At 43.4% G+C, this 19,298-nt stretch overlaps 1 protein-coding gene across 1 annotated transcript in view; it reads right to left on the reverse strand.

The window, feature by feature from the left end:
* LOC142776552 (O-acyltransferase like protein-like) overlaps nucleotides 1-13,972 on the reverse strand; it is a 123,464-nt gene extending 109,492 nt beyond the window's left edge. Inside the window, exons 1-2 of the mRNA XM_075880418.1 lie at nucleotides 13,503-13,972; nucleotides 6,742-7,010 (exon numbers count right to left, since the gene is read on the reverse strand). Of these exons, the coding sequence (XP_075736533.1) occupies nucleotides 6,742-7,010; nucleotides 13,503-13,731 (498 nt within the window). The 5' untranslated portion in view covers nucleotides 13,732-13,972. The remainder of the gene's footprint in view (nucleotides 1-6,741; nucleotides 7,011-13,502) is intronic.
* Between the last annotated feature and the right edge of the window lie 5,326 nt (nucleotides 13,973-19,298).

Below are 19,298 nucleotides of genomic sequence, written 5' to 3' on the forward strand. Positions count from 1 at the left end.
GAATCTAACCAACTGGCCCGACTTACCGTCTTACTACAATATATGAGGTGATGCTCCAGTGCCCTGCATGTATGTCTTGCTGCTGGCCTCAGCTGCAATGTTGCTCAGCACATATGTGTAAATCACAACTAATACTTTGCCATTACAAAGTAATTATGTTTCATTTGCATGAAACAGTGACAACAATGAAAGACCATAAGATTATTTACCTTTGCACAGTTAAAAATGTAAATAATATTCCATAGAGATTTCACAGCTTATCTGAGAATAGTAATAACAGTAATAAACAAATTGTTACTTCCACTAACAAAATATATTAAGTTGCCACCTTCAATATTACAGTATACGAGTGCCCTTGTATAGCTAAACAATAGTAAACAAGCCTAGAAAAATAAAAGCATTTATATGCTATCGCAACATATTAATAAATTAATACGTTCAATTCTAATATGAGGAAAGCTTCATAGATGAAATCTCATTTGCATGGTACACAATGACAACATAACAAACCTATTCGAGCCACCACTACAATAAAAAGTTACACTTACACAGTAGAAACAAAGAATTTGACTGTTGAAGGACATACAGGCAGTGGGATAACATTACACGAGTTCTAAAACCTAGTGTTAGATATACTAGTAGTGATAATTCTCTTTCTTCCAAATAAAGTAATCTACATTGAAGCACTTCCCAGACCTTATACGCACATGAACTCATTGGTGCTATACAAATAAGTGTATACTGAAGGATCATATCAACTAAGTACAAAATCACCACATTTATGGCTTTACTCTTTTACAACTAAGAGTACAAACGCAGTTACCATTGTCGACCATTGAGGCTGTTTCCTATGACAGTTAAACGCAAAGACACGCAGGCACTTTGGTTAACATGCATGTTATAAACTTTAGCTCAAATTGACTTGCCCTCTCACACTATAGCAGGCTTTAAATTAGTGTCATAGTTTGGTATCTTCCATGCATATTTGAATTAATTCGAATTCTGAATAATGCACTGCTGAATAATGCACTGCTAAAAAGTTAAACTGCAGCTACACAGAGTATTACTACGTATACAATTCAAACTGCTTCAGACATCACAACGTGCTATTTCTGCTGACGTAAATTTTGAGCACGAAAACACAGCCACTGGCCGCCCTTTATACTTGTTGGTCTTCTGTGCTATGTTCGTCATACACTGTACATGACCATGGAGCACCTGACGCTTTGTTACTGCTGGAACTAGGAAAAATACAGATCATGGTTACAAACATTCTATATGCAAAAGTGTACAGTTGATAAATTTGTGCACACACACAAAGAAAGAAAGTCTTAACGCGCACAAGACTGAAATTATGTTTTATGATGCAAGTGAACAAATACGATGTTGATTTTGAAGGCATGAAACTACTGTCAGGTATAATAGGTCAATAAAGTATCTTCTAATTCAACTTTACACAAGGTGCGAGAAGCCAATCACAAATGAATACACTAGGCATCACAGTTTCGACTGTGTTACTGCACAACAGCTAATGTTCACAGTTTTAAAATTATCGAACATAGCATGCTCATCAGGCAGCGTACAGGAGCAAATGGGCACTCTAAAAGACACAAAGTACTTGCGGATTTTGAAAGTGCGTGTTGCTCACATATGTTGTTACAAATGGAGAAAACCTTAAAAAACGCAATTCACTGAGGAAAATACTTGTACACACCAAACACACTTTCAATCTGCCAATTTTTTTCAATGGACTTCCACAGCTGCCAGCAACCCTCACCATTATTATTGATGTAAGTGTCATGCCTGAAGAATTTGCTCTGTTCTGCACAAAACACCAAAGGAGCGCTTCAAGCTTGGCTTGCATGGCTGGTTTGCAGGAACCATGGCTTTGCGGCACACCGCGAGTCACCTTAAAAGATCGACAATGCACATTTAGATAACATGGAATTGGTACAGAAATTCACCACTATGCAATTGTGGTGAACATTTTCGGCTGAAGTACAACATGCCACAGCACTGAGAGAGAAAAAGCTACGTCAGGTAGCAGGTGCAATTGCTGGCTCTGCGTCATCTGAGGCTTGTACGATAGGTCTTTCTCCGTGCAAGTTGCAAACAGCCAGGCAATTTTCACCCACTTACTATTTACTTCCAGAGCACTTGATCCACTGAGTAAACGACAAGTTCGAGAGCTTAATAAGCAATCAAAGTATTTGTACTCGTTAGAAAGCGTGAGCGTTTCAACCTTAAATGAATGACGTTTTTTTCATAAACTGTAGGCTTTCCACTTTCAACAATCTCAAATATTGCGCAATTTACTTCTATTAGAGTTGAATTAGCAATATGTTGGAGAATAATACAAGTATCCACTGCTCGCAACCATGCTTGGGTTTTCCATGTGTGCACATTAGGTAGTGTTTACGTAATGATATGCATTCAAAAAAAAACAAACTTTGCAACCAGCAGTTAGGGTTAGGCAGTTTTGTGTTCTCAGAGCTCTCAAACACACCACAGCCCTTCCAAATGCGCCTGCCATGCATGGTTCCAGGCTGCCTCTAGGTCCGCTGGATGATAACAGTACTACCAGTGACAGAGACTTCCACATTTAGGGAGCGCGAGTCATTCCTAATTCTGTAGAGGCTCTCGAAGTGATGAGGAGGCTTGATTTCCCAGTGCGTGCAACCGATGCATCCCAGGACCTCAACAAACTCTGCGATCTGTGAAGAGGCAAAAACGATATAATTGAAAACCATTATTAAAAGCACTTACCTCTAATACTTCTTTGGTAATGACGCAGAGCTATCACTTCGTCAAAGTTCTCAAATCTTATGTATTCACTTTGAAACAGACTGAAGCCCCATGTAGGCTTTACATACCGCAATATATATCTCCTAGGTAATTATAGTGCTGCCACAATGGTAATCTTCTATAAAAATATTTTTTAAATATAACGTAATTTCTTCAAGTGCAAATTGTCTCCAGGGAAATAAATTCGCATTAACATTTCCAACAATCGAACGTTCTAAATAGACAGGCTTGTCCTAGTAATCAAACAAGAGCTCGCTTATGTCAAATCACAGAAAAGTGCTCATATATTTACCCTTTCTCTCTATAATATAAGAATGTATATAATGGTAGCAGTAAATTTTTCATACTTGGACTTAACATAGGGAAACATTACATCTGCAGGGCTGAAAAACTTGCACACGTTAGAGTACTACGCGTCTAGCGCCAAAATCAGTTCCGCAAGTTCAACTCACCGATGGCAGAGCAATTAGTGGCCAAGTGTACTCAGGCTCCAAGAGGCAAAGAACGTCTGCAGACTGGAAGTTGCCGATGACATAGCAATGAAAGGCCGGTGAGACGTGCACGTCCATCATTATAGTGGAAGAATTGACCGTGAGCCGCTGTTTCCAAGGCTCTAGTACCATGCAAAACGATGGCCAGACGAACACGAAAACCTGTAGTTAGCTGGTACTGGCCTACAACTTCATCCGAAGCAAGACACCAGTGAAATCTTTGCTTTTTCTGAGTGCCGGAGGAAAGCCTGATGTTTATGAACACTCGCTGGCTAATATAACTATAAAGTTTTTACCGAAAAACAGTCCACGTGTGCTACCAAAACAACACGATGCACGATAGAATATGCACGACAGCTTTGGTTTGGCACATCACGGTGCTCGAGCTAGGGTAGTCACAAAACGGAGTAGTGGCGAGTTAACAAACAAAAAATCCAAGCCCCACTGTTACCACTTCGCCGGACAAAACAGTTAATAATGCCGCCTTTCAGTTTTCTGTCACATGAGCACAGCCTCTTCACAAGTTTTGGAAACATCAACACAGGATCACTGTTCACAAGAAATATCATTTCACTCCCGAACACCGGACTGCTCACAAGAAAATAGAAGTGCACGGGCTAACCAGTGGTGAATCAAGAACCGAACACAGCTCGTAGTTCATACGGTACCATACGTACTTCGGGTCATTCAAGTAACGGGCCAAAATGCTGTCAATCTAAAATTTCGCACAGCACCCAACTGAGAGACTGGAAAGCAAAACAAACTGTTACCAGCGCACAAACACACATTGCAGCCTTCTCGAGTGCAAGTTGCCGTTGATACAGAGGCACCGATTTCGCTTGATAAACAAACCGAATCGCAGGCTTAGCCACACTGCGCTTCACTGTACACCAATATACTGCCGCTGGTTTTCACACCAATTAATAGCCCCGAAAAAGCAGTCGTATCGCAACGCATCCAGTCAAACGCTTAAGGAACTCAAGCGAGAGGTGCTTGTTAAACTTTGCACCAACCGATACGCTGTTTACGACGCCACGTTGTCTTCGCCAACTGCGCAGCACGTAAGAGAGCCCTTCTAAAGTACTTCGGCATTTTTCACGGCGTGGCTAAATTTGCTCTTATGTGCTAGGGAGATAATATGATGAACACGACCGACGGGGCAGTTGAAAGAAGTGTTTTCACAACGTCACAGAGTGTGCTGATGTTCAGAGTAATGCTTCACAACCAATCACAAGCTGCGCCTGTCGGCCGAGCCGTTGTCTGCTAGCGTTTGTCATCTGCTTCAATCAGTGCATGTGGCGGGGTTTTCGCCTTTGTGACGCAATTATTCCTAGGTTAACTGCTCGCTGAGTCGAACAAAATACATATCAGTGGCTGGCTCTACCTTTGAATGATTTTCGTGCGCAAAGGTTAACGGCTGGTAATTGTCGCAGAAACCAATTCAACCAAGGTTTGCTCAAGAATCGTGAGGGTTTGCACATTTCCGGTGTCATTTGAAATTACTAAGGTAATTTTATCCCGACTGCTTGCCATATTATCATGGCTCATATCGGTTTATGAATAGTGAAGGTGGAAAAGCTTCATTTTTTTTTTAGTTTCATGTGTAATCACGCACACACCTAATATGATTCGATTTACAAAGTACGCGACCGTTCAGATTTCCTCCAAGTGTATCGACAGCTGTATATCAGAGATCGTGCCCATAGTACAAATAAAGCCAATCGAAGTATACTAGAGCGCAACCACAGAATAGACTTCATAAACCGCTAACTCGAAAGTTTCACTCACTTTTACTTCCAATAGCATGCAGGGAATGTGCTCCTATTAACCTTTTTAGTGGTAATTTTCACCAACGAGGCAAGCACCTCGGGTTCTCCTTTTAATTGTATGATGTGGGGTAAAAAAAACAACATAACAAATAAGGTTCATTATATACCGTGCCGCGTTCGAATTCTCCGACCATTCACGTAGCACATTGGTTCTCAAGTGACCACAAGTCTTCGTATGCAAAATTTTACGCTATTGACGCCCAATAGGATGCTTCAATTACTGCGACTCCAAAATTATTGAACAACAATGGCTGTCAATACCATCCATTGTGTACAAGGAAAACAACACAAGAAACTCAAAGCACCGATATAAAAAAAAAACGCACCAGCAGTCTTCAGGCAGCCCTACATGGCCATGAAATAACTCAAAAGTCAGCCAGGGCACAAAAGTATACCACCGCGGCTGCAGGTTTTCCGTTGCGACATTGTTCGTCAGAATGGTCCGGACCACTCTTAGGATTTTCCCCTAGCCCCGCTGTTTTTACGCAAAAATTTGGTTCGTGAATTCACTTACGAGCATTTTTGGTCACGTAAGTAAGTATAGCCACTGCATCACCATTGCTGACATGTTTCCAGCCAGTCGGAACGCGCTTTATTGCAGCAGCCGATGTGATGATGATGGCCTCTGAAGACGTTTTTTTTTTGTTTCGTGAATCAATTTAAGGAAGAAAATTTCTCTTGCGCGAGAATTTTATCGTAAGTGAGTTTTGTGAGTATGGCCCCTGTATCCCAGCAGGCACCCATAAGGTCCATCGTTTTCATGAACCCGAAATATTGAAACTAATTAGACTCCAAAACCAATTCACTGACATTTTGCGGGTTTGTGCTTTGAAAATCTATCGCGGTAAAACATGTAGCTGCCGTAGTCCAGGCGCTACGTTTATTCTGACGAGCATGCACGCCACACACACACGAAAGAACGCAATCTCGTTACGGAGCAGTGGATAATCCGCGGCTGTTTAACCACAGGAACCTCACGGTGGTCGCTTGTGCCATTTTATGGTTTATAAGGCAGATAAAAATCGCCTCCTCGCAACTTTTTTTCCTCTGACTACTAACAGTGCCACTGCATTCTTTTTGCTCATCTTTGCATATCTGTAGTCTAATATAACTTCACGTTGCCGTCTACCTTCATATCTGGATATATACATGTCCAGAGGTCGCTCAAAATCTGGGCTACTCTCTTGGACATTGCGCGCACGCAGGCAGGGGTTAGTCGCAAACACGATGCCGTGAGAGCGTTATGGATTTGATATGTTAGAGATCTTTTTCGAAGCATGAAAAAATTACTTTTCAAATTTTGCGAACACCCCAATTCAGTGAAATATTGTGAATATGATCATCACATCGTTATATCAAGTTTAAACTATATTGCTCGTAAGAAAAGTTCTCTACTTACCTTAATTATGGTTTTATTATTACAAAAACCTACTGGAAGATGACAAAGGCATTTACGAAAACAAAGCTTTTTCGATCAAGCCTCTGATCAGTTGTTAGTAAGGCCAACATTGTCAACATTGCCGACCTCTTCATACTACTTTAGTATTCCTAGTCGTGTAACTCGACAATATCGATAAGAGTCTGTGTTTGTATACAGCCAAAATGTTTAGACTCACATCTTCTCCGAGCACGCCATCAACAAGGTGGAGCATGTTCGCAGACGCCCGTCCTTCTTCGATTGCTTCAAGCATATCGCGCAATCCAACTCTGTAGCGGATCTTGCAAAAGCTTCCCTGGACGTGGTCGACGTGCCACGGCCTTTGGAAGGCGTCCTTACCGCTTATGTTGAGAAAGGCGTTCGCCTTTAGGCATTCAGTTTGTGATCCTATGCTCGAGAAGGCGCCCTCAAGGATGCCCGGCTCCGGCTTGGCCGTCGCGTCCACCACTGCGCAAAACACTCGCTGTTATTTGTGTGCAAATTCAAGCTTACCTGCTCTAGAAATACTAACACTTTCGTAAGTCTGATAGTAATATTATATACAACACTATTATTGATAATATTAACAGTAATAATTACATAGTTATTAAACAATATTACATTATTGTACACAAGCATGAGAAATGCAAAGAAATGGGCCTGTCAAAGTCTTCGAGAACTGGTGCGACCATGCGAGGCAGAGATAGTTACTGCGATGTGAATACAAGGCCACAGAAACTATCTTTTTTTCTGTTTTGCCAACAAACAGACTGAATGAATATTATAATTACAGGCAATAAATAGAAAAAGAGGAGAAAGGAGGGACCACGGGCATATATGACATACAAGTAAACTAAATCCATGTGATTTTATTGCTCATAGAGTAAACTCCTTAATTTTATTTTTGAACCAACTGAAAAATCTTTTGCATTTCATCAAAAATTTTGGGAGTATACATACTTCTACACGCTTCTTCATACCTGGTAATAAATCACGATACAGTACAACGGTTTTTTTCTCTCTCTCAGTGGTTGGCGTGCAACATATGGCACTTTGAAGTAATTGCATCAGTTGTATCTTAGAACACCTGTTTTTGTTAAGATATCCTGGAACACACAAAAACCTAAATCGCAAAAATTATTATTGGGACCTACCTTACTGCCGCAAGCAACGCGCTTTAGAATATTTCGAAACAAACTGTCTATGCGTGTTGTCAAGCCCTCTGAGCAAAATGTGAAAACTGTTATACCACATCTCATAGCAACATGTACATGCGAAAGAACTGTCATTTTTTATTGTGACAGCAATTATATGCACACTCTTGGCTGAATTTCGCCGCCGGCGTCGACGTGAATGTCGGCGTCGATGTCATGCTCTGTATATGTATACGTATCTATACGTATCTATATATACGAAAACGCAAGAAAAAAATGCATAATAAAGACTCCGGTGCGCAGAATCAAACGTGGGACCCGCGCGTCCTGAAATAGAGGTGTTAACCACTGAGCTACCGCGAAGCGGGCATTTCGGGGGGGGGGGGGGCGAAACTATCGTGTTTTTAGCTTTATCAGCAAGATGGCGCAGTGAGCGTGCAGCGGCTCTCATCTCTCACGCTTACTTTGGCCCGCGGAGACGAGGCGAGTGGACGATCTCTCGAGCACGCTTCCGTCCCGGTGGAGAGAATCATTCGTCTTGGCTGTCGTTGGGCTTGAGGGGAACGATTCTGTTGTAGTTACGGGGTGCACAAAGGTCACTGCAATCGTTGCAGAGCCTCCATTTGCGAAAAAAACGCGCTTTTCAGACACAGCGAAGTAACAACTGAGACACTTATTCGCGTTTATCTGTGTACCTGTAAGTAGGTTTCGTGCGTCATTTGTGCGTGAGAAACGCGGGGCATGTTTCGACCTGCTCGCCATTCTGCCCATGACCTTCCAATTAGTTGCTATCGCGTTCATTGCTTCGCCTTTGCGGTAAAGTTGTGACTTTTTTTCACTGGTAGAGGCACCAAGATCTTTATGTTGAAAAGCAGACATGACACACTTCTAAGCTTAGATCTAGAATTGTCATGTGATGTTGCCAAAACATGACAGTGCGGAAAAGAACGCCTAAGTATCAGAATGTCTCAACATTCTCTACTGCTGTACATTTTCATCAATTGCAATGCTCGATGTAGAGTAAAACTCGCATATTCATTTTTTGAGTTTTTGGAGGGCTTCAGAGCCAGATAAGTTTGGTTTCTTTTTTTCGTTAACAATTAAGAGAACTTCCTAAAACCATAACTTGCCATTATAAATTAAACTCTGAAGAGCATTACTCACTCTTTCCTAACGTATGTGCCGCGTATGTAGCACCATATCATTAGCATACTGATACACATCAGCGCTACAAGTTCTTGAGAAAAATTCATTCATAAATCAATTGAATAACAACCGCAACAACACCGATTCTTGTGGCCAACAAGCTGCAATATAATTTATATTGGTTATTACTTCCCTACCTTCCTTATTCACCTGTGACTTGTCTTGTAGGTATTTATAGAGCACATCATAAAATAGTCGCCCTGTAGCCCCAACAAAATGGCTTTTTTTTTTTATAAAATAGTAGCGGTCACTGTTTCGAACGCTTTTGCCAAGTCTAAGAGCAAAGCACAACAGAACAGGCTCTTGTGTAGAGCCGAGTATATATCATCACTAAACTTTTTTTAATAATGTTATTTTACTGCGATTAGTAATGAATCCAACTTTCCGAGGTGCTAGTAGCGAAAATCTTTCTAGAAAAGACATTATACATTGAAGCTAATCTATATATAGAAACTGGGAAAATACAGGCAAAATATATATTGGTCTGTTTTTTCTATAATAATAATAATAATAATAATAATAATAATAATAATAATAATAATAATAATAATAATAATAATAATAATAATAATAATAATAATAATAATAATAATAATAATATTAATAATAATAATAATAATAATAACAATGTTGTGAGTGACACAAGCAGGGCTTGGCATAAAAACTAGCAGCTCGCTAGCTTCCTCTCTCCCCTTGCTCAATCTAGAAAACACACACACACACACTTTATACATTATTTAGGCATAGCCAAGAAAGTTTCATGAAATGAAAAGCCGTCCTTCGTCCGTATGGCGAAGCAACCAATGCTACAACTTTCGAAAGCATGGGAATTCTTTGAAACCTATTTGTCTAGTGGTTGTTTATGTGCTTCAATTCACGAAATAATTAAGTTCGGAAGTGACGCAAGGCCTGGGAGGTTGCACACGGCTCATGCAGTCAGCGCACCGCGAACTTCATCTCAGAGCTCAAAATTATCGCTTCCACATAATGTTCTCAGTCACTGATTTGATGCTTAGAATAATCGTGCTTAACTGCAGTCATGCACAATAGTCTTACTAATGGCAACAGCTTGTTTAGCAAGTAGGGTTGTTTAGTTATTGTTGCTTTAGGTTCCAAGCCCTACGCCGTATGCCATGTAAGTTCCTTTCGATGCTGTGCCCCATTTATGACACTTTTCAGCTTGCGATTCTGTTGAACATACGATCACGCTACAGCTGGTTTCTCTACATGAACTGATAGCGATACTTGTCGAATCTTGCCAGGTTTTTTTTAAGCTTTCAAAGACCCATTAACCTCAATCAATTTATTCGTACACGCGTAGGTAAGTTGCAGCCTGCTATAACTATACGACTGACTGGTTAAGGTGGTAACATGCTAGCCTAAGTTATAGAGCGCTTTGTAAAATAGCTCCACATTTTTTACCACATCTTTTGTCTTACATGGCGTGTTTCTGGCTCAAGTGTGAGCGGTAAGAAAAATAGGTGTGCGAGCTAGGTTTTAGAAGCCACGTATCGCAAAATAATGCTGCAAATACTTTACCTTCAACTCGTTCCCTATACTCGTGTCCCTCTACAAGCCATGTAAGTTATTTGTCTCTCTCAACATAGACTTCAGTGACTCATTAGATAGACAAAAGGTTAGAGCTGAAACATCAGTTTCACGTAGAAACGATGATGATAGGCAGACGCGACAAACATCTGTGACTATCAGGGTTGGAACATGGTCCATTGCTTTAAACAGACACATCGTTCGTGGCTTATTTACAGTACGGTAACGTCTTAACCCGAAAAGTTGAAAGATCATACGTACAGTGAGAATTAATGATATGCGAAGCACGAATGAGGAAGGTTGATATGTCACTTCAAGATCAGAACAAAGTTACATGGCATACAGATGTAGTACACACTAAACACAAATAGAAATGTTATGCGCACTCAGGTATCTATAGATAAGATGCAAGCGTGTCGTTAATAGTCGTGTAACGACATTACCGCTAACGTTTCCAATACCAGCATTGGCAGTGGTAGGTATATAAATTATGCCGTACATAACTTCTATGTCATCATGTTCGCGCGTGGAATTTGTGTTTGTCAACCACTCACGTCATGTAATAACAAGTTCCGTATATGCGAAGCTAGCGAAAGAGCCGCGAGTGCTCAATGAGCGTAGCATATACTCATGTTTTAAATACATGACGCGCATAAAGCGATTATCATGTTTGGGCGTGTCACTTACCTTCGCAATCTATTAACGCCACATAACACCAATTTTAGTATGTGTAAAGCTAATGAAACGGCCGTGAGCGCACTATGAGCATAGCATGTGGTCATGTTTTACATTACAAGCATATCATGCTTATTATATTCGGAAGTGTCATTTACCTTCGTCATTCATTCACGTTGTAATACCGAATTTGGTATAAGTGAAACTAGTGAAACGGCCGCGAGTGCATCATGAGCGTAGTATGTAGTCATATTCTTACATGACACGCTTGTCTTCATTATCATGTTAGCTCCAGTCATATACCTTCGTAATCCATTCACCCCATGTAAGACTAAATTTGGTTCAAGTGAAGCTAGCAAAACGGCTTCGAGCATGCTATGAGCGTAGCATATTGTCATTTTTTAGATGACACGCATGTCATTATTATCATGTTTGGACGTGTCATATACCTTCATCGCCCATTCGTGTCACGTAATGCCGAATTTCGTACAGTTGAAGCTAGTGAAACGGCCGCAAGTTCTTCATGAGAGTGGTAAGTAGTCATGTTCTTACATGACACGCATTCATAATTATTGTGTTTGCGCCAGTCATATACCTTCGCCATGCATTCACGTCACGTAATAAGAAATTTGGCATATGTGAAGCTAGCGAAACCACCGCGAGTCGACCACGAGCGTATGGTGAGTATTCATGACTCACATGACATGCATGTCATGATTTTCACGTTAGCGCTGGTCTTCTATGGTCACCATGCTCTCATGTCATACCATACAAGTTTTTTAATATGTCATGCGAACGAAACCACCCCAATAGCAGCAAGACAACGACATGTAAATCATGACATTTATGACATACATTTCACGATTTTTATGGTATGACTAGTCACTCAAGCTCGCAATACAGTCATGTTATGCCATACAAATTTTGGTATAGATCCTATCACCGAAACGGCCAGGAGAACTGAATGTCGTAGGCGGATAGATAGATAGATAGATAGATAGATAGATAGATAGATAGATAGATAGATAGATAGATAGATAGATAGATAGATAGATAGATAGATAGATAGATAGATAGATAGATAGATAGATAGATAGATAGATAGATAGATAGATAGATAGATAGATAGATAGATAGATAGATAGATAGATACTGTACTAAAGTGCTTATTTGGGCCGGTTGGTACATGGTCAACGAAGTGAAAAAACAGCGCGTAACACAGGACACAGGACAGAGAAGAGACGGACGAGGCGCTGACAGCGCCTCGTCCGTCTCTTCTCTGTCCTGTGTCCTGTGTTACGCGCTGTTTTTTCACTTCGTAGATAGATAGATAGATAGATAGATACGCTTAAATTCGTCGAAGTTTGCTAAGTAATGCTTCGCAATTAACCTTGCGTCAGTTTATTTTTTGGTGTGGGTCTCGAAACAAGACTTCGTTGTTTGCGAAGAGTAGTTTCCAAAGAGCAGCCGTGATAGCTTCAACATCGGGTATGCTGAAAGCGTGTGTGCGTGTGTGTGTACACGCAGGCACGTGCTCAAAACACACACCTGGGAGCCTTAGTGGAGGGCTTTCGAAGTTACATCAACCTCTAGCATTTCGCTTCTACTGGAAGGTGATCGCTGCGGCCGAGATCATATATGAGGCTATATTATGCCGTAAATGCGCAGACGAATTGTATTCTTAATGTTTAATCTGGGCCAAGTCTTACCGCGTCAACGACCTTACATGTCGCGTGCCTAGTCACATACTCCAAGGTACGTACGTGGCAAGATATGGTTCAGACTAAACTTGAAGAAGAGAGTTCGTGTATATGCATGAGCACTTTTGTGGGAATTCCATTTTTTTTTCTTCGCAGAAAATATTTCGCTTAATTGAACCGTAACAAAAAAAGAACAAAGCAAATGTTGTTGCCGAAAACTTGTTTTGAGCTGCCCCAGCTGCTATTATAGGCGTCACTTCTTTATTTAGGTTCTATTGTATTAGGAATTGCGAATTTAATTTCACGGGACAAGTAATGCTGAAAAATTGTGGTAAAGTCTGCCTAGGAACAGTGAAAAAAGTTCGTTTGCACTATAGAAAATTTGCCCCGACCTAACGGCCTTACTGAAAAACCCGTGTTGAGCATGCTTCCGTCGGATGTCATGACCTGAAGTAGTTTACGGTATTAGAAGGCAGTAATATCGGAGACGGCAGAAAAATTGGCAGCTTTTTTCTTTTCTGGTTTTGTTGTCTGGCATGCGCCTGAGACTCAGGTTGGCATTTGGACACGAGAATGCGCCCAAACGCAAACTTGTGCCTCCTCCCTATTACGTAACTCCAGGATTCAAGGGCGCAGATTATGAAGAAAATGCGAAAATCATATTGGCCAGAACTTACCGTAAATCGCCCAAAGCTTGCCGCCGAACAAGTCTTTTATGAGTCGCTTGAGGCTTTTGGCGCATTGGGGAGATGCACCGGTCACCCAGAGTAATCCCATCAACATCTCCATTGCGTCCCTTATCTTATCTAAAATAATCTTCGGGTCGAAGGAAGAGAAGTTGAATTTCATTGACGATGTTACACCCAGCAACGCCCCCAGCCAGACGCACGTAAGAAAAGGCGCCATATCTGCGTGCCGTCGCTGCAGAGACCAGATGGCCCTCTTCTACAAAGCTACTTGATCAGAACACATACCAGCCAGTATACAACGTGCTAGCAATTGTCGCGTTCGAAAGCACGCGTCCTCTCGCCTCAGCCAGGATGGCACTATCGTCAATAAGGGATTCGTGGTCGAGGTGGTGTCCAAGTGCGATTGGTAGGTTTTCGGTTTGGCGTATCGCTGGTGAATTAGAGCGAGCACTGCTTCATCGCTGTACTGCATAAAAAAATTGAACGAATGAGAGTCGGGTGGCGATCAGTAGCAGCACTCGCAGCGCGGCTGAATCAACGCTGCACGTTTTCCTCGAGCGAGTTCACGCGCGTGTATGTGTGCACAGCGTCTTGGACGGCGAGCCGCCGTTCGCTCTGGATCGCTAGCTGTGTCATTTCATGATTGATTTGAACATGAAACCTTGGCCCAATTTTTAACTTACTGTTAATTTCATCAGATTATCCGATGCAGCAATAAGGTGTAACGCTGCGCTCACGTGCGACCATGCAGCTGCTTTCACGGATCATAACAGTATACTCCCCGAGCACACTGGCCAGCAATGGTAACCATGGAGCTCGTGCTAATGACTTGCTAACTAACTAGACACCTAAAGCGTCTCCCATGGTTGCACAGTGCACGAAGACAGCACAAAAGTCGATCATATTTCAACAATTGTTCGCATGTGGGTAAAACATGGGACTGAGTCATGCAGGAAAACGTATTCTGGAAGGCTTCGAGGTAGCCTTAGCACGCGAGCTATCCGGGAAGACGTTCTACTTGCTCGTTCTCTCGCACTATACGCCCATCATGTGACCTCTAAGATGCGAGGTATTGGCCGATTATGCTCTGCCATAGTTTAAATAGGGTGCAGGCACGCTTTGAAGGGTCATCTACGTGTTACGCCGACACAAACTTTTTGTTTCACTTCAATTCTGTTGCATTCTCCATCCAAGTTTTTTCCTCGTAGAAGGAAGGCTTGCAAGACTGCTATAGTATCTAGGAGCACGTCTCTGCAAGTCTGCTCTCGTGACGTTGGCTCTGCAAATCACGTTGAACTACAAGCCAGAAACAGTGTGATGAAAGGAAATTGTACAAAGAACAACATAGCCTATAAGCTTGAATACCATCAACGGGCCACGTAATATAAATAAACGTAATAAAGCTAGGTATAATTGGCACAATAAATATATCCATTAACTTCTCGCAAACGTTTCTCTTGGCTACACAGATATACTCACCGAGATCAGCAGACGCTTCTTACTTTTGTACCAGCTGTGTTCTCGCCACTCAGTTTGCTTTGAAGCGATAGACTGCACAAAAAATGCTTTGCTCACTGCAGCTGCCAGCATTTCAATGAATCACGGCAAGTTTCATACTGAATAAGCTAGCTGCTAGCTTACTTCAAACATCATTTTAATGTGTTGCTAACACATGGACTGGTTCGCCATTGCGGTGATATAGAGACATTTTTAAGGCGAGAACGTTTGATGTTGGCGTTCACCCAGGCTTCACTTACGTCACTCATGACTTTGGTAAAATGCACACAAACTGATGACAAAGAAAAGCTATGAGAAAAGAAATCTCCGCCCAAGCACTCTGTACAGATGGTTAACGAGCGAAACTGAAACGTGTGGCCACAGGTGTTTGCAGACATCACAGCCGAACACAAAGCGCCGCTCGAGAAACTACCACCGTAAGGGGATGCTTGCCCCACCGAACGCGTTCCCGCCATTGCCACTTTGACACTGCTCTATCCACAGTGCCGCTTCCTCGGCTCGCCGTTATGGCTTTCAGTCGGCTCGGAAGCCTGCCTGATCTTCGTCGTGCAATCACTGCTTGCGCCTCGACACTTGGGCTTGTTCTGGTGCACGGACTGCTGCATCAGCGCGGCAAGGATGATATCTCGGGCAAATCATCTCTGCTTGCTATTCTTGGAAAGTTTTCTTATTTCGAGCGTTCGTACGATCCATGCCCTCCACATGTGTAAGTTCTAAGTTGAACTGCTGCGATCGGGTTCGGCAGCGTGGCTGCGAAGTCATTGACAGCGCAGCCAGGGGCCCACATGCTTAGGTATGACGCGGAGAATGGCGTAATTACTGGCGCTCTGTGTTTCATAACTGGAGCATATATTAGCGTGACACACATGCACACTTTAAGGCAGAATCACCCTAAAAAAGAGCAACGGAGCTAGATAGGTGCGTGCGATGAACGGAAAGACCGTTGATGAGTAACCACAGAGGGATGCGTGCCGCGTGCGAACCACTTAGTCTCCAAAAGGATGAACCACGTGGAAGATGCGGGCCGTGCGCAAACCTTTGTCGAGGAAACTAGCCACCTTCCTCTCCTTGGCTCAGTCTTTCCCCATATTTCGTTGGTGACGATTGGCGTTCTTTTCCGCTCGGAAAGCTCGACGACCTAGGAATGGCGCCACGGTGCTTTGTGCGTACGTTCCGATGGGTGTGTGCTACTGCTTTTACGTTTCGCCGCACCCATGAAGCCTGGAAAGTCTCAAAAAGTCGCCACACCGCGCTCTACATCTCTGGCTTAGTCAAGATGGTTACGACCAACTCATGACACCACCGATTGGGAATGAAGGCCAACATGGCGGCCGAAAAGACAGCAGGCCTATCAGGCCCATTATCACGGTCTGACTCAGGGCAGAAATCAGCGATGGATGCTTTCACAAGTAGGTGATCATTCTCTATTCTGCCATACTTGTCAGGTGTGCGATACGGATCGCGCTTGCCGGCAACGGGCTCGGTCGTTTTGTATATCACACGTACGAAGTGCACCGAGAATGTCGGTTTCGGCATCTGTATATATAGTTCGCCTGTGCTTTTTGATCGCATGGAATCGGGCCGCCATTGGCCTCAGCTGCCCGGACGCTCGCTCATCGAGTGCTCGTCTGTCTTCGCCGCCGTGATGAGCTCCGGGCTGACGATATTGGGCGGAAACCTCGTCGCTGTTTTGCCAGTCGTCTAAGACAAGTAGCGCTGGCTCGTAACGATCTTGGTTGTAGTATGTCCTGCGACGTAAGTGCACGGGCTTGCGGGGCTTTCGCTAGCGTCGGAACCTAATCTGTGAAAATCGGTTGACATTACAGTTGGCTTCCTAGTCAATCGGGCGCAAGCAACTCGGTGCTGGCCGTTGGCGGCTGCCATGAAGGCGGACTCGCGTTTGCTTGCTGCACTCGGTCAAGTCTATGGAAAAGTGCCGCATTACTGTCGGTTTCTTAGGCGCTCGATCCAAGCTAACTCGGCGCAGTTCGTGGCGGCGGCTCAGCGTACGGTCGCTCTCCTGTTCGAGGTTTGCTGGCGGCCACGGTGCTGGTGGCAGACTTTCCGCATGCAATGCCGTGTTTGGTTTCACGTTGGCTTGCTCGAGCTGAACGGCGGCGCTCGCTTAGAACTCGCTGCCTCGCTGGCGGCACGGTGGTTCGCGGTGCCTCAGAGTTACAACTGCGGCTATCGAACTTAAGCTGTTACGTTACGAGGATTGAAATGCGTCTTTGACTATGAGGGACATCATGGTGAAATTATTTGCATTTCATATTTTACGCGTACGTTTTTATCGCACCTTGCACGTATTTTTCTTACCCATGCATATTCATCCTCTGTAACGTGTGAATAACTATTTTTACAGTATTATTGTGCAGCCGTGGGCACACACCATGCAGAAGGCTGTGGCCGTGTGCGCTGACGTCTGCAACGCCTGTCATCTATCGCTTTCGTCGGAGCAGCTTCATAAGGACTGTAAGAGATGTGAAGATAAAGTTATTTGCGTGTCATATTATACACGTATGTTTTTATATCAACTTGCACGTATACTTGTCATGTGCGTGAATCCTATCTTCTGTCACTTGTCACTAACTATTTTTACTGTCCTAATGGACAGCCGTGGGTACACAAATGCAGAGGGCTGTGTGCGCTGGCGTCTGCAATGCCTGTTATCTATCGCTTCTGTCGGCGGAGCTTAACAAGGACTGTACAAGACGTGACAACGAGGCTGGACTTGTACGCTTCACTATACATTGTCTTAAAGAATGAAGAAGCTTATGTTTATAAAGAAAAGTAAAAGATTTGAATGCCTCACTTTATCTTTTGTTGTTCAAGTGACTGCGAAAGCAGTGGCACACAGGGGCAAGCGCCATTGGGAAACACGTCAGGATAAATAGCGTGAAGGGATCTCAGGTTAGGGTAAGGGTTGGCCTGCTGTAGTCTGAGCGTAAGGGCCTGTGGCCTATTTAGATTTGTATGAGGGAGTAAGTATAGTCTGCTCGTGAGGTAAAAATGTTTTGTTATTTCACTATACGGGGGGGGGGGGAAACGCACGGGGGTAACTCGAGCAAATTCGTCTCAGAGAGGGGGAAGTGGCGTACCGCGTGAATTTTCTGTCAAGTGAAGCGAAAACAAACTTGTAGACACCCTTGACTAAATTACAAACGTGCGCACCTCCACTTATATACACACCACCCGCATTCAAGGGAAAGGAGACGGGGCACAAGACGAGCCGAGTATGCACAGTGGGGGCATGGATGGCGCGGACGCCGAAGTGCGACATCGTGCGACCAAGAAACGCTCCACATTTAAAAAGTGCACGCTTGTGCTTTATTCCGTGTTTCTATTCTCGCGCGGCCCTCAGGAACCAACCATAATTCACCCGAGGTTGTACTGTTGTCCTTGTGCATTCGTGCGAGTTGGCCCGAAGGTCAGAGCCATCTGGTGTGACTGTCTCGTCATCATCATCACCGCCATCTTTATCGTGTTGTCGGTGCTTGAGCAGTTACCTGAGGGCACATGGCAGTACAATTTGTTCATGCTGTGGCCGATGATGATGAATGATATCTCAACTGTTTCTAAGCGCTGGCAGCTTTCAACCGATCTTGCATGTTACGCCATTGTGCTGTCTGACGGCTGGCAGTGCGATTCTACGCTTGTGCCATGCCATGTTCCATTTTGTAGCATGACTTGTCCCCCGACAAAGCGTCTATATACAGTTGGTTACAACTTAAGAAGGCAGGAGAGGCCCCGTCCACATGACCGAAGCGCAGCAGCCAATTTCCTCCGCAACTAAAGAAATAGCCCCGCTCGAAAATTGTGACTGCTTCTAAAACTCGTGTTTGTCGGTATAAATGAGATTTATGTATCGTGATGAGTTCTTTGGTAAACCTTTAATGATGGAAATGGTACAGAACATGCCGGAATGCGACAGGAAAATAACTCCGTGCCTTCTACAACGCTGTGCGTCATCTGCTATGGAGCAATATCGACGGCACCGGGCGTGTAATTGTAAAGCAGTCACTGGTTTTATAGCAGAGGATTCGTATGTACCTTTTGTGTGTTTGCACAAGCATTTTTGTATTATGTCAGGCATTTTTTTTTGTGTTGCGAACCTGCAACTTCGTGAGTTCACGCACGTTGGCGCATGGCATGCCGTGCCAAAGGTATTCAATTATACGGGTTGCAAAACTGCGTTCCAAATTTCGGCCACGCAGTTGGCCGAATTTTTCGGGAGTAAGCTGACTTTCCCGTCACCTCGGAGTG

Source organism: Rhipicephalus microplus, chromosome X, assembly GCF_043290135.1.
Source record: "Rhipicephalus microplus isolate Deutch F79 chromosome X, USDA_Rmic, whole genome shotgun sequence".
Classification (NCBI taxonomy): Eukaryota; Metazoa; Arthropoda; class Arachnida; order Ixodida; family Ixodidae; genus Rhipicephalus; species Rhipicephalus microplus.